This window comes from Oncorhynchus tshawytscha, unplaced genomic scaffold, assembly GCF_018296145.1.
Source record: "Oncorhynchus tshawytscha isolate Ot180627B unplaced genomic scaffold, Otsh_v2.0 Un_scaffold_4246_pilon_pilon, whole genome shotgun sequence".
NCBI lineage: Eukaryota > Metazoa > Chordata > Actinopteri > Salmoniformes > Salmonidae > Oncorhynchus > Oncorhynchus tshawytscha.
In genome coordinates, this window is record NW_024609831.1 from 1614328 (window position 1) to 1631974 (window position 17647).

The window sequence follows — 17647 nt, forward strand, 5'->3', positions numbered from 1 at the left end:
ACAGACACAGCAAACCTTCTTGCCACAGCTCGCATTGATGTTCCATCCTGGATGAGCTGCAATACCTGAGCCACTTGTGTGGGTTGTAGACTCCGTCTCATGATACCACTAGAGTGAAAGCACCGCCAGCATTCAAAAGTGACCAAAACATCAGCCAGGAAGCATAGGAACTGAGAAGTGGTCTGTGGTCACCACCTGCAGAACTACTCCTTTATTGGGGGTGTCTTGCTAATTGCCCATAATTTCCACATGTTGTCTATTCCATTTGCACAACAGCATGTGACATGTATTGTCAATCAGTGTTGCTTCCTAAATGGACAGTTTGATTTCACAGAAGTGTGATTGACTTGGAGTTACATTGTGTTGTTTAAGTGTTCCCTTTATTTTTTTGAGCAGTGTAGATCCATGACGAGGGCCCTTACCGTTGGTTAGCCTGGCTCTTTTGCATGGAACATCCATCGTCTCCTCCTTCTCCTCTTCTCTCTCATTTTCCTCCCGCTCTTTCCCCTGGCTGTCGGCCTGGAGCGGCTGGCACGGTTCCAGGGCATATGCGTGTTTCCTGCCAGGCACCGCGGTGGGCATGGAGGCTGGCATGGTGGGCATGATGCCAGGGTTGGCATCCTTCTGGGCCAGCCTTTCCACTGGGGCCGTGGGCAGGCTGGCAGACCGCTCCCGTGGGAGCACAAACACCCTCTCCTCTTTCTCCAGCATCATCCCCCTCTTCCTCTCCTCCAGGTCGGGGCCAGCCTGCTCCCTCTCTCTGGGTGGGAGGCCCTCAGTGTGTGGGCATCGCTGGAGAACAGGCACTCTGTTGTTGGGGCACGTCAGCTGCACACCTGCACACACACACACACACAGAAGGGGGATAATCAAATACACTGAGCAGCACTGGAGAAACCACAGCACTCTCATCAAACTAAATCAATTTAAAATGATGACTGCTGGTCCAGTCTCAAGACGAGGTAGAAAATACTCCCCACACAAACAGCAGCCACTAACCAGCCCAGCAACCACCCCTATGTTTGGCTGAGGCCCACCATGCTCTTCCCACACACAGAGGCAGCAAGAGAGGCAGCGAGAGAGAGAGAGGCAGCGAGAGAGAGAGAGGCAGCAGAGAGAGAGGCAGAAGCCACCCTATGTTTGGCAGAGGCCCACCATGCTCTTCCCACACACAGAGGCAGCAAGAGAGGCATGCTCTTCCCACACACAGAGGCAGCAAGAGAGAGCGAGAGAGAGAGCAGAGAGAGAGAGAGAGGCAGAGAGAGAGGCAGAGAGAGAGAGGCAGAAGCCACCCCTATGTTTGGCAGAGGCCCACCATGCTCTTCCCACACACAGAGGCAGCAAGAGAGGCAGCGAGAGAGAGAGAGAGAGAGGCAGAGAGAGAGAGAGAGAGAGCAGAGAGAGAGAGAGGCAGAGAGAGAGGCAGAGAGAGAGAGGCAGAAGCCACCACTATGTTTGGCAGAGGCCCACCATGCTCTTCCCACACACAGAGGCAGCAAGAGAGGAGAGCAGAGAGAGAGAGAGAGGAGAGAGAGAGGCAGAGAGAGAGAGAGGCAGAGAGGCAGCAGAGAGAGAGGCAGAGAGAGAGAGAGGCAGCGAGAGAGAGAGAGAGAGAGAGAGGCAGCGAGAGAGAGAGAGAGAGGCAGCGAGAGAGAGAGGCAGGAGAGAGAGAGAGAGAGAGAGGCAGCGAAAGAGAGAGAGAGCGAGGCAGAGAGAGAGAGAGAGCGGCAGAGAGAGAGGCAGCGAGAGAGAGAGGCAGCGAGAGAGAGACGAGGCAGCGAGAGAGAGGCAGCGAGAGAGAGAGAGAGAGAGAGGAGGCAGCGAGAGAGAGAGAGGCAGCGAGAGAGAGAGAGAGAGAGGCAGCGAGAGAGAGAGAGAGAGGCAGCGAGAGAGAGAGAGAGAGAGAGGCAGCAGAGAGAGAGAGAGAGAGGCAGCGAGAGAGAGAGAGAGAGGCAGCGAGAGAGAGAGAGAGGCAGCGAGAGAGAGAGAGGCAGCGAGAGAGAGAGGAGAGAGAGAGGCAGCGAGAGAGAGAGAGAGAGAGAGGCAGCGAGAGAGAGAGAGGCAGCGAGAGAGAGAGAGAGGCAGAGAGAGAGAGAGGCAAAGAGAGAGAGAGGCAGAGAGAGAGAGGCAGAGTGAGAGAGGCAGAGAGAGAGAGAGAGAGAGAGAGGCAGAGGCAGCGAGAGAGAGAGAGGCAGCGAGAGAGAGAGAGAGAGAGAGAGCGAGAGAGAGAGAGAGAGAGAGAGGCAGCGAGAGAGAGAGAGGCAGAGAGAGAGAGAGAGAGGAGAGGCAGCGAGAGAGAGAGAGAGAGAGGCAGCGAGAGAGAGAGGCAGCGAGAGAGAGAGGAGAATGGCAGAGAGAGAGAGAGAGAGAGAGAGGCAGAGAGAGAGGCAGCGAGAGAGAGAGAGGCAGCGAGAGAGAGAGGCAGCGAGAGAGAGAGAGAATGGCAGTGAGAGAGAGAGGCAGAGAGAGAGAGGCAGAGAGAGAGAGAGAGAGGCAGCGAGGGAGAGAGAGAGGCAGCGAGAGCGAGAGAGGCAGCGAGAGAGAGAGAGAGCGAGCGACTGGGTCTTTCCGACTCCCTGGGCTCAAATTAGCTTCAAACATCAGCTCGGGCTGGCTTCCAGCTCTGCCCCCTATTCCCACCCACTGCTGCTTTCAGCGCTCTCTCTCCCCTTCTCTCTGCCCTCTCTCTTTCCCTCTGTCCTCTCTCCCCTTCTCTCTGCCATCTCTCTTTCCTTCTGTCCTCTCTCCCCTTCTCTCTGCCCTCTCTCTTTCCCTCTGTCCTCTCTGCCCTTCTCTCTGTCCTTTCTCCCCTCTCCCTTTCCCTCGGTCCTCTCTCGACTTCTCTCTGCCCTCTCTCTTTCCCTCTGTCCTCTCTCTCCTTCTCTCTGTCCTCTCTGCCCTCTCTCCCCTTCTCTCTGCCCTCTCTCCCCTTCTCTCTGCCCTCTCTCCCCTTCTCTCTGTCCTCTCTCACTTTTCCAGACCTCAATCCCTCCTCTGCATGTCCGGGGCTGTAAAAGGCTCCTTGAGAATGTCTCCAGGCTCTAAAGCAGCCGCTTGGATCAAAGGCAGCTGGTGGGGGTGTCTGCTCTCCATCGCCTGCTCTTTCTTTTTCCCGTTCTATCTTTCCACTCGCTTTCTCTCTCTCTCTTTCTCTGGCTGTAGCACAGACCCTGGCTACATGCTGTGCTGCCTCACAGGGCTGCCCTTGTACTGGCCCTGCTCTGGGACACACACCCATCCCCCCAGGTCCTGTCCTGCCAGCGCCCCAAATATCTCTCCATCTGGCAAACAGCATCATATGACTCATGCCACTCCGCTCGGGACGGCGCGCACCCCATAATGACAGCGTCTGCGCCATGGCAACACGCCACCAAAGGGGGGTTCACCATGGCAACGTGTGCCACTGCGTGCGATGTCCACTGGTTTCCAAAACATCCAGAGAGGAAGTTCACCCAAAACAGCTATATGACCTGCACTATGCCATAACAGCTATATGACGTGCACTATGTCATAACAGCTATATGACCTGCACTATGCCATAACAGCTATATGACCTGCACTATGTCATAACAGCTATATGACCTGCACTATGCCATAAGAGCTATATGACCTGCACTATGCCATAACAGCTATATGCCCTGCACTATGCCATAACAGCTATATGACCTGCACTATGTCATAACAGCTATATGACCTGCACTATGCCATAACAGCTATATGACCTGCACTATGCCATAACAGCTATATGCCCTGCACTATGCCATAACAGCTATATGCATAACCTGCACTATGCCATAACAGCTATATGACCTGCACTATGCCATAACAGCTATATGCCCTGCACTATGCCATAACAGCTATATGCCCTGCACTATGCCATAACAGCTATATGCCCTGCACTATGCCATAACAGCTATATGACCTGCACTATGCCATAACAGCTATATGCCCTGCACTATGCCATAACAGCTATATGCCCTGCACTATGCCATAACAGCTATATGCCCTGCACTATGCCATAACAGCTATATGCCCTGCACTATGCCATAACAGCTATATGCCCTGCACTATGCCATAACAGCTATATGCCCTGCACTATGCCATAACAGCTATATGACCTGCACTATGCCATAACAGCTATATGCCCTGCACTATGCCATAACAGCTATATGACCTGCACTATGCCATAACAGCTATATGACCTGCACTATGCCATAACAGCTATATGACCTGCACTATGCCATAACAGCTATATGACCTGCACTATGCCATAACAGCTATATGACCTGCACTATGCCATAACAGCTATATGACCTGCACTATGCCATAACAGCTATATGCCCTGCACTATGCCATAACAGCTATATGCCCTGCACTATGCCATAACAGCTATATGCCCTGCACTATGCCATAACAGCTATATGCCCTGCACTATGTCATAACAGCTATATGCCCTGCACTATGCCATAACAGCTATATGACCTGCACTATGCCATAACAGCTATATGACCTGCACTATGCCATAACAGCTATATGACCTGCACTATGCCATAACAGCTATATGACCTGCACTATGCCATAACAGCTATATGACCTGCACTATGTCATAACAGCTATATGACCTGCACTATGCCATAACAGCTATATGACCTGCACTATGCCATAACAGCTATATGACCTGCACTATGCCATAACAGCTATATGACCTGCACTATGCCATAACAGCTATATGACCTGCACTATGCCATAACAGCTATATGCCCTGCACTATGTCATAACAGCTATATGCCCTGCACTATGTCATAACAGCTATATGCCCTGCACTATGCCATAACAGCTATATGACCTGCACTATGCCATAACAGCTATATGACCTGCACTATGCCATAACAGCTATATGACCTGCACTATGTCATAACAGCTATATGACCTGCACTATGCCATAACAGCTATATGACCTGCACTATGCCACAACAGCTATATGACCTGCACTATGTCATAACAGCTATATGACCTGCACTATGCCATAACAGCTATATGCCCTGCACTATGCCATAACAGCTATATGACCTGCACTATGCCATAACAGCTATATGACCTGCACTATGCCATAACAGCTATATGCCCTGCACTATGCCATAACAGCTATATGCCCTGCACTATGCCATAACAGCTATATGACCTGCACTATGCCATAACAGCTATATGACCTGCACTATGTCATAACAGCTTTATGACCTGCACTATGCCATAACAGCTATATGCCCTGCACTATGTCATAACAGCTATATGACCTGCACTATGTCATAACAGCTATATGACCTGCACTATGCCATAACAGCTATATGACCTGCACTATGCCATAACAGCTATATGACCTGCACTATGTCATAACAGCTATATGACCTGCACTATGCCATAACAGCTATATGACCTGCACTATGCCATAACAGCTATATGGGCTGCACTATGTCATAACAGCTATATGACCTGCACTATGTCATAACAGCTATATGACCTGCACTATGTCATAACAGCTATATGACCTGCACTATGTCATAACAGCTATATGCCTGCACTATGCCATAACAGCTATATGACCTGCAATATGTCATAACAGCTATATGCCTGCACTGTCATAACAGCTATATGCCCTGCACTATGTCATAACAGCTATATGACCTGCACTATGCCATAACATCTATATGACCTGCACTATGCCATAACAGCTATATGCTGTGCACTATGCCATAACAGCTATATGCTGTGCACTATGCCATAACATCTATATGCCCTGCAATATGCCATAACATCTATATGCCCTGCACTATGCCATAACATCTATATGCCCTGCACTATGCCATAACAGCTATATGCCCTGCACTATGTCATAACAACTATATGACCTGCACTATGTCATAACAACTATATGCCCTGCACTATGTCATAACAACTATATGCCCTGCACTATGTCATAACAACTATATGACCTGCACTATGTCATAACAACTATATGACCTGCACTATGTCATAACAACTATATGCCCTGCACTATGTCATAACAACTATATGACCTGCACTATGCCATAACAGCTATATGACCTGCACTATGCCATAACAGCTATATGACCTGCACTATGTCATAACAGCTATATGACCTGCACTATGCCATAACAGCTATATGACCTGCACTATGCCACAACAGCTATATGACCTGCACTATGTCATAACAGCTATATGACCTGCACTATGCCATAACAGCTATATGCCCTGCACTATGCCATAACAGCTATATGACCTGCACTATGCCATAACAGCTATATGGGCTGCACTATGTCATAACAGCTATATGACCTGCACTATGTCATAACAGCTATATGACCTGCACTATGTCATAACAGCTATATGACCTGCACTATGTCATAACAGCTATATGCTGTGCACTATGCCATAACAGCTATATGACCTGCACTATGTCATAACAGCTATATGCTTTGCACTGTCATAACAGCTATATGCCCTGCACTATGCCATAACAGCTATATGCCCTGCACTATGCCATAACAGCTATATGACCTGCACTATGCCATAACAGCTATATGACCTGCACTATGCCATAACAGCTATATGACCTGCACTATGTCATAACAGCTATATGCCCTGCACTATGCCATAACAGCTATATGACCTGCACTATGTCATAACAGCTATATGACCTGCACTATGCCATAACAGCTATATGACCTGCACTATGCCATAACAGCTATATGACCTGCACTATGCCATAACAGCTATATGACGTGCACTATGTCATAACAGCTATATGACCTGCACTATGCCATAACAGCTATATGACCTGCACTATGTCATAACAGCTATATGACCTGCACTATGTCATAACAGCTATATGACCTGCACTATGCCATAACAGCTATATGACCTGCACTATGTCATAACAGCTATATGACCTGCACTATGTCATAACAACTATATGACCTGCACTATGTCATAACAGCTATATGACCTGCACTATGCCATAACAGCTATATGACCTGCACTATGCCATAACAGCTATATGACCTGCACTATGCCATAACAGCTATATGACCTGCACTATGTCATAACAGCTATATGACCTGCACTATGTCATAACAGCTATATGACCTGCACTATGTCATAACAGCTATATGACCTGCCTATGCACTATGCCATAACAGCTATATGCCCTGCACTATGCCATAACAGCTATATGACCTGCACTATGCCATAACAGCTATATGACCTGCACTATGCCATAACAGCTATATGACCTGCACTATGCCATAACAGCTATATGCCATAACACCTGCACTATGCCATAACAGCTATATGACCTGCACTATGCCATAACAGCTATATGACCTGCACTATGCCATAACAGCTATATGCCCTGCACTATGCCATAACAGCTATATGCCCTGCACTATGCCATAACAGCTATATGCCCTGCACTATGCCATAACAGCTATATGCCCTGCACTATGCCATAACAGCTATATGACCTGCACTATGCCATAACAGCTATATGACCTGCACTATGCCATAACAGCTATATGACCTGCACTATGCCATAACAGCTATATGACCTGCACTATGCCATAACAGCTATATGACCTGCACTATGCCATAACAGCTATATGACCTGCACTATGTCATAACAGCTATATGACCTGCACTATGCCATAACAGCTATATGACCTGCACTATGCCATAACAGCTATATGACCTGCACTATGCCATAACAGCTATATGACCTGCACTATGCCATAACAGCTATATGACCTGCACTATGCCATAACAGCTATATGCCCTGCACTATGTCATAACAGCTATATGCCCTGCACTATGTCATAACAGCTATATGCCCTGCACTATGCCATAACAGCTATATGACCTGCACTATGCCATAACAGCTATATGACCTGCACTATGCCATAACAGCTATATGACCTGCACTATGTCATAACAGCTATATGACCTGCACTATGCCATAACAGCTATATGACCTGCACTATGCCATAACAGCTATATGACCTGCACTATGTCATAACAGCTATATGACCTGCACTATGCCATAACAGCTATATGCCCTGCACTATGCCATAACAGCTATATGACCTGCACTATGCCATAACAGCTATATGACCTGCACTATGCCATAACAGCTATATGCCCTGCACTATGCCATAACAGCTATATGCCCTGCACTATGCCATAACAGCTATATGACCTGCACTATGCCATAACAGCTATATGACCTGCACTATGTCATAACAGCTTTATGACCTGCACTATGCCATAACAGCTATATGCCCTGCACTATGTCATAACAGCTATATGACCTGCGCTATGTCATAACAGCTATATGACCTGCACTATGCCATAACAGCTATATGACCTGCACTATGCCATAACAGCTATATGACCTGCACTATGTCATAACAGCTATATGACCTGCACTATGCCATAACAGCTATATGACCTGCACTATGCCATAACAGCTATATGGGCTGCACTATGTCATAACAGCTATATGACCTGCACTATGTCATAACAGCTATATGACCTGCACTATGTCATAACAGCTATATGACCTGCACTATGTCATAACAGCTATATGCTGTGCACTATGCCATAACAGCTATATGACCTGCAATATGTCATAACAGCTATATGCTTTGCACTGTCATAACAGCTATATGCCCTGCACTATGTCATAACAGCTATATGACCTGCACTATGCCATAACATCTATATGACCTGCACTATGCCATAACAGCTATATGCTGTGCACTATGCCATAACAGCTATATGCTGTGCACTATGCCATAACATCTATATGCCCTGCAATATGCCATAACATCTATATGCCCTGCACTATAACATAACATCTATATGCCCTGCACTATGCCATAACAGCTATATGCCCTGCACTATGTCATAACAACTATATGACCTGCACTATGTCATAACAACTATATGCCCTGCACTATGTCATAACAACTATATGACCTGCACTATGTCATAACAACTATATGCCCTGCACTATGTCATAACAACTATATGACCTGCACTATGTCATAACAACTATATGACCTGCACTATGTCATAACAACTATATGCCCTGCACTATGTCATAACAACTATATGACCTGCACTATGCCATAACAGCTATATGACCTGCACTATGCCATAACAGCTATATGACCTGCACTATGTCATAACAGCTATATGACCTGCACTATGCCATAACAGCTATATGACCTGCACTATGCCACAACAGCTATATGACCTGCACTATGTCATAACAGCTATATGACCTGCACTATGCCATAACAGCTATATGCCCTGCACTATGCCATAACAGCTATATGACCTGCACTATGCCATAACAGCTATATGGGCTGCACTATGTCATAACAGCTATATGACCTGCACTATGTCATAACAGCATAACAGCTATATGACCTGCACTATGTCATAACAGCTATATGCTGTGCACTATGCCATAACAGCTATATGACCTGCACTATAACAGCTATATGCTGTGCACTATGCCATAACAGCTATATGACCTGCACTATGTCATAACAGCTATATGCTTTGCACTGTCATAACAGCTATATGCCCTGCACTATGCCATAACAGCTATATGCCCTGCACTATGCCATAACAGCTATATGACCTGCACTATGCCATAACAGCTATATGACCTGCACTATGCCATAACAGCTATGACCTGCACTATGTCATAACAGCTATATGACCTGCACTATGTCATAACAGCTATATGCCCTGCACTATGCCATAACAGCTATATGACCTGCACTATGCCATAACAGCTATATGTCATAACAGCTATATGACCTGCACTATGCCATAACAGCTATATGACCTGCACTATGCCATAACAGCTATATGCCCTGCACTATGCCATAACAGCTATATGACCTGCACTATGCCATAACAGCTATATGACATGCACTATGCCATAACAGCTATATGACCTGCACTATGCCATAACATCTATATGCCCTGCAATATGCCATAACATCTATATGCCCTGCACTATGCCATAACAGCTATATGACCTGCACTATGTCATAACAGCTATATGCCCTGCACTATGTCATAACAACTATATGACCTGCACTATGTCATAACAGCTATATGACCTGCACTATGCCATAACAGCTATATGACCTGCAATGCCATAACAGCTATATGACCTGCACTATGTCATAACAGCTATATGACCTGCACTATGTCATAACAGCTATATGCTGTGCACTATGCCATAACAGCTATATGACCTGCACTATGTCATAACAGCTTTATGACCTGCACTATGCCATAACAGCTATATGCCTTGCACTATGTCATAACAGCTATATGACCTGTCATAACAGCTATATGACCTGCACTATGCCATAACAGCTATATGACCTGCACTATGCCATAACAGCTATATGACCTGCACTATGTCATAACAGCTATATGACCTGCACTATGCCATAACAGCTATATGACCTGCACTATGCCATAACAGCTATATGACCTGCACTATGCCATAACAGCACCTGCACTATGTCATAACAGCTATATGACCTGCACTATGTCATAACAGCTATATGACCTGCACTATGTCATAACAGCTATATGACCTGCACTATGCCATAACAGCTATATGCTGCACTATGTCATAACAGCTATATGACCTGCACTATGTCATAACAGCTATATGCCCTGCACTATGTCATAACAGCTATATGCCCTGCACTATGCCATAACAGCTATATGACCTGCACTATGTCATAACAGCTATATGACCTGCACTATGCCATAACAGCTATATGACCTGCACTATGCCATAACAGCTATATGACCTGCACTATGCCATAACAGCTATATGCCCTGCACTATGCCATAACAGCTATATGACATGCACTATGCCATAACAGCTATATGACCTGCACTATGCCATAACATCTATATGCCCTGCAATATGCCATAACATCTATATGCCCTGCACTATGCCATAACAGTTATATGACCTGCACTATGCCATAACAGCTATATGCTGTGCACTATGCCATAACAGCTATATGCCCTGCACTATGTCATAACAGCTATATGCCCTGCACTATGCCATAACAGCTATATGCCCTGCACTATGCCATAACAGCTATATGCCCTGCACTATGCCATAACAGCTATATGCCCTGCACTATGCCATAACAGCTATATGCTGTGCACTATGCCATAACAGCTATATGACCTGCACTATGCCATAACAGCTATATGCTGTGCACTATGCCATAACAGCTATATGCCCTGCACTATGCCATAACAGCTATATGCTGTGCACTATGCCATAACAGCTATATGCCCTGCACTATGCCATAACAGCTATATGCTGTGCACTATGCCATAACAGCTATATGCCCTGCACTATGCCATAACAGCTATATGCCCTGCACTATGTCATAACAGCTATATGCCCTGCACTATGCCATAACAGCTATATGCCCTGCACTATGTCATAACAGCTATATGACCTGCACTATGCCATAACAGCTATATGCCCTGCACTATGCCATAACAGCTATATGCCCTGCACTATGCCATAACAGCTATATGCCCTGCACTATGCCATAACAGCTATATGCCCTGCACTATGCCATAACAGTTATATGACCTGCACTATGCCATAACAGCTATATGCTGTGCACTATGTCATAACAGCTATATGACCTGCACTATGCCATAACAGCTATATGACCTGCACTATGCCATAACAGCTATATGCCCTGCACTATGCCATAACAGCTATATGCCCTGCACTATGCCATAACAGCTATATGACCTGCACTATGCCATAACAGCTATATGCCCTGCACTATGCCATAACAGCTATATGCCCTGCACTATGCCATAACAGCTATATGACCTGCACTATGCCATAACAGCTATATGACCTGCACTATGCCATAACAGCTATATGACATGCACTATGCCATAACAGCTATATGACATGCACTATGCCATAACAGCTATATGACATGCACTATGCCATAACAGCTATATGACATGCACTATGCCATAACAGCTATATGACCTGCACTATGCCATAACAGCTATATGACCTGCACTATGCCATAACATCTATATGCCCTGCACTATGCCATAACAGCTATATGACCTGCACTATGCCATAACAGCTATATGCCCTGCACTATGCCATAACAGCTATATGCCCTGCACTATGTCATAACAGCTATATGACCTGCACTATGTCATAACAGCTATATGACCTGCACTATGCCATAACAGCTATATGACCTGCACTATGTCATAACAGCTATATGACCTGCACTATGTCATAACAGCTATATGACCTGCACTATGTCATAACAGCTATATGCTTTGCACTGTCATAACAGCTATATGCCCTGCACTATGCCATAACAGCTATATGCCCTGCACTATGCCATAACAGCTATATGCCCTGCACTATGCCATAACAGCTATATGACCTGCACTATGCCATAACAGCTATATGACCTGCACTATGCCATAACAGCTATATGCCCTGCACTATGCCATAACAGCTATATGACCTGCACTATGCCATAACAGCTATATGACCTGCACTATGTCATAACAGCTATATGCCCTGCACTATGTCATAACAACTATATGACCTGCACTATGCCATAACAGCTATATGACCTGCACTATGCCATAACAGCTATATGACCTGCACTATGCCATAACAGCTATATGCCCTGCACTATGCCATAACAGCTATATATCCTGCACTATGCCATAACAGCTATATGACCTGCACTATGCCATAACAGCTATATGCCCTGCACTATGCCATAACAGTTATATGCCCTGCACTATGCCATAACAGTTATATGACCTGCACTATGCCATAACAGTTATATGCCCTGCACTATGCCATAACAGCTATATGACCTGCACTATGCCATAACAGCTATATGCCCTGCACTATGCCATAACAGCTATATGACCTGCACTATGCCATAACAGCTATATGCCCTGCACTATGCCATAACAGCTATATGCCCTGCACTATGTCATAACAGCTATATGACCTGCACTATGTCATAACAGCTATATGACCTGCACTATGTCATAACAGCTATATGACCTGCACTATGTCATAACAGCTATATGACCTGCACTATGCCATAACAGCTATATGCTGTGCACTATGCCATAACAGCTATATGACCTGCACTATGTCATAACAGCTATATGACCTGCACTATGCCATAACAGCTATATGCCCTGCACTATGCCATAACAGCTATATGCCCTGCACTATGCCATAACAGCTATATGACCTGCACTATGTCATCACAGCTTTTTGACCTGCACTATGCCATAACAGCTATATGACCTGCACTATGCCATAACAGCTATATGACCTGCACTATGCCATAACAGCTATATGACCTGCACTATGCCATAACAGCTATATGCTGTGCACTATGCCATAACAGCTATATGACCTGCACTATGCCATAACAGCTATATGACCTGCACTATGCCATAACAGCTATATGACCTGCACTATGCCATAACAGCTATATGCTGTGCACTATGCCATAACAGCTATATGACCTGCACTATGCCATAACAGCTATATGCTGTGCACTATGCCATAACAGCTATATGACCTGCACTATGCCATAACAGCTATATGCCTGCACTATGCCATAACAGCTATATGACCTGCACTATGCCATAACAGCTATATGACCTGCACTATGCCATAACAGCTATATGACCTGCACTATGCCATAACAGCTATATGACCTGCACTATGCCATAACAGCTATATGACCTGCACTATGCCATAACAGCTATATGACCTGCACTATGCCATAACAGCTATATGCCCTGCACTATGCCATAACAGCTATATGACCTGCACTATGCCATAACAGCTATATGACATGCACTATGCCATAACAGCTATATGCCCTGCACTATGCCATAACAGCTATATGACCTGCACTATGCCATAACAGCTATATGACCTGCACTATGCCATAACAGCTATATGCCCTGCACTATGTCATAACAGCTATATGCCCTGCACTATGTCATAACAGCTATATGCCCTGCACTATGCCATAACAGCTATATGCCCTGCACTATGTCATAACAGCTATATGCCCTGCACTATGTCATAACAGCTATATGCCCTGCACTATGTCATAACAGCTATATGCCCTGCACTATGCCATAACAGCTATATGCCCTGCACTGTCATAACAGCTATATGCCCTGCAATATGCCATAACATCTATATGACCTGCACTATGCCATAACAGCTATATGCCCTGCACTATGTCATAACAGCTATATGACCTGCACTATGTCATAACAGCTATATGCCCTGCACTATGCCATAACAGCTATATGCCCTGCACTATGTCATAACAGCTATATGCCCTGCACTATGTCATAACAGCTATATGCCCTGCACTATGCCATAACAGCTATATGACCTGCACTATGTCATAACAGCTATATGCCCTGCACTATGCCATAACAGCTATATGCCCTGCACTATGCCATAACAGCTATATGCCCTGCACTATGTCATAACAGCTATATGCCCTGCACTATGTCATAACAGCTATATGCCCTGCACTATGCCATAACAGCTATATGCCCTGCACTATGCCATAACAGCTATATGCCCTGCACTATGTCATAACAGCTATATGCCCTGCACTATGCCATAACAGCTATATGCCCTGCACTATGTCATAACAGCTATATGCCCTGCACTATGCCATAACAGTTATATGACCTGCACTATGCCATAACAGCTATATGACCTGCACTATGCCATAACAGCTATATGCCCTGCACTATGCCATAACAGCTATATGCCCTGCACTATGCCATAACAGCTATATGACCTGCACTATGCCATAACAGCTATATGCCCTGCACTATGCCATAACAGCTATATGACCTGCACTATGCCATAACAGCTATATGCCCTGCACTATGCCATAACAGCTATATGCCCTGCACTATGCCATAACAGCTATATGACCTGCACTATGCCATAACAGCTATATGCCCTGCACTATGCCATAACAGCTATATGCCCTGCACTATGCCATAACAGCTATATGCCCTGCACTATGCCATAACAGCTATATGACCTGCACTATGCCATAACAGCTATATGACCTGCACTATGCCATAACAGCTATATGCCCTGCACTATGCCATAACAGCTATATGACCTGCACTATGCCATAACAGCTATATGCCCTGCACTATGCCATAACAGCTATATGCCCTGCACTATGCCATAACAGCTATATGCCCTGCACTATGCCATAACAGCTATATGACTTGCACTATGCCATAACAGCTATATGACCTGCACTATGCCATAACAGCTATATGCCCTGCACTATGTCATAACAGCTATATGACCTGCACTATGCCATAACAGCTATATGCCCTGCACTATGCCATAACAGCTATATGCCCTGCACTATGCCATAACAGCTATATGACCTGCACTATGCCATAACAGCTATATGCCCTGCACTATGCCATAACAGCTATATGCCCTGCACTATGCCATAACAGCTATATGCCCTGCACTATGCCATAACAGCTATATGCCCTGCACTATGTCATAACAGCTATATGCCCTGCACTATGCCATAACAGCTATATGACCTGCACTATGCCATAACAGTTATATGCCCTGCACTATGTCATAACAGCTATATGCCCTGCACTATGCCATAACAGTTATATGCCCTGCACTATGTCATAACAGCTATATGCCCTGCACTATGTCATAACAGCTATATGCCCTGCACTATGCCATAACAGTTATATGCCCTGCACTATGTCATAACAGCTATATGCCCTGCACTATGTCATAACAGCTATATGCCCTGCACTATGTCATAACAGCTATATGCCCTGCACTATGTCATAACAGCTATATGCCCTGCACTATGTCATAACAGCTATATGCCCTGCACTATGTCATAACAGCTATATGCCCTGCACTATGCCATAACAGCTATATGCCCTGCACTATGTCATAACAGCTATATGCCCTGCACTATGTCATAACAGCTATATGCCCTGCACTATGCCATAACAGCTATATGCCCTGCACTATGCCATAACAGCTATATGCCCTGCACTATGTCATAACAGCTATATGCCCTGCACTATGCCATAACAGCTATATGCCCTGCACTATGTCATAACAGCTATATGCCCTGCACTATGCCATAACAGCTATATGACATGCACTATGCCATAACAGCTATATGCCCTGCACTATGCCATAACATCTATATGCCCTGCACTATGCCATAACAGCTATATGCCCTGCACTATGCCATAACAGCTATATGCCCTGCACTATGTCATAACAGCTATATGCCCTGCACTATGCCATAACAGCTATATGCCCTGCACTATGCCATAACATCTATATGACCTGCACTATGCCATAACAGCTATATGCCCTGCACTATGCCATAACATCTATATGCCCTGCACTATGCCATAACAGCTATATGCCCTGCACTATGCCATAACAGCTATATGCCCTGCACTATGCCATAACATCTATATGCCCTGCACTATGTCATAACAGCTATATGCCCTGCACTATGCCATAACAGCTATATGCCCTGCACTATGCCATAACAGCTATATGACCTGCACTATGCCATAACAGCTATATGCCCTGCACTATGCCATAACATCTATATGCCCTGCACTATGCCATAACAGCTATATGCCCTGCACTATGCCATAACATCTATATGACCTGCACTATGCCATAACATCTATATGACCTGCACTATGCCATAACAGCTATATGACCTGCACTATGCCATAACAGCTATATGACCTGCACTATGCCATAACAGCTATATGCCCTGCACTATGCCATAACAGCTATATGCCCTGCACTATGCCATAACAGCTATATGCCCTGCACTATGCCATAACATCTATATGACCTGCACTATGCCATAACATCTATATGACCTGCACTATGCCATAACATCTATATGCCCTGCACTATGCCATAACAGCTATATACCTGCACTATGCCCTGCACTATGCCATAACAGCTATATGCCCTGCACTATGCCATAACATCTATATGACCTGCACTATGCCATAACAGCTATATGCCCTGCACTATGCCATAACATCTATATGACCTGCACTATGCCATAACAGCTATATGCCCTGCACTATGCCATAACAGCTATATGCCCTGCACTATGCCATAACAGCTATATGCCCTGCACTATGCCATAACAGCTATATGCCCTGCACTATGCCATAACAGCTATATGCCCTGCACTATGCCATAACAGCTATATGCCCTGCACTATGCCATAACAGCTATATGCCCTGCACTATGCCATAACAGCTATATGCCCTGCACTATGCCATAACAGCTATATGCCCTGCACTATGCCATAACAGCTATATGCCCTGCACTATGCCATAACAGCTATATGCCCTGCACTATGTCATAACAGCTATA

At 45.4% G+C, this 17647-nt stretch overlaps 1 protein-coding gene across 1 annotated transcript in view; it reads right to left on the reverse strand.

Annotated features, from left to right (window-relative positions):
• Positions 1-17647, reverse strand: part of LOC112237477 (BCL-6 corepressor-like) — a 103137-nt gene that overhangs the window by 57251 nt on the left and 28239 nt on the right. Inside the window, 1 exon segment of the mRNA XM_042319483.1 lies at positions 423-836. Coding sequence (XP_042175417.1) covers positions 423-836 — 414 coding nt within the window.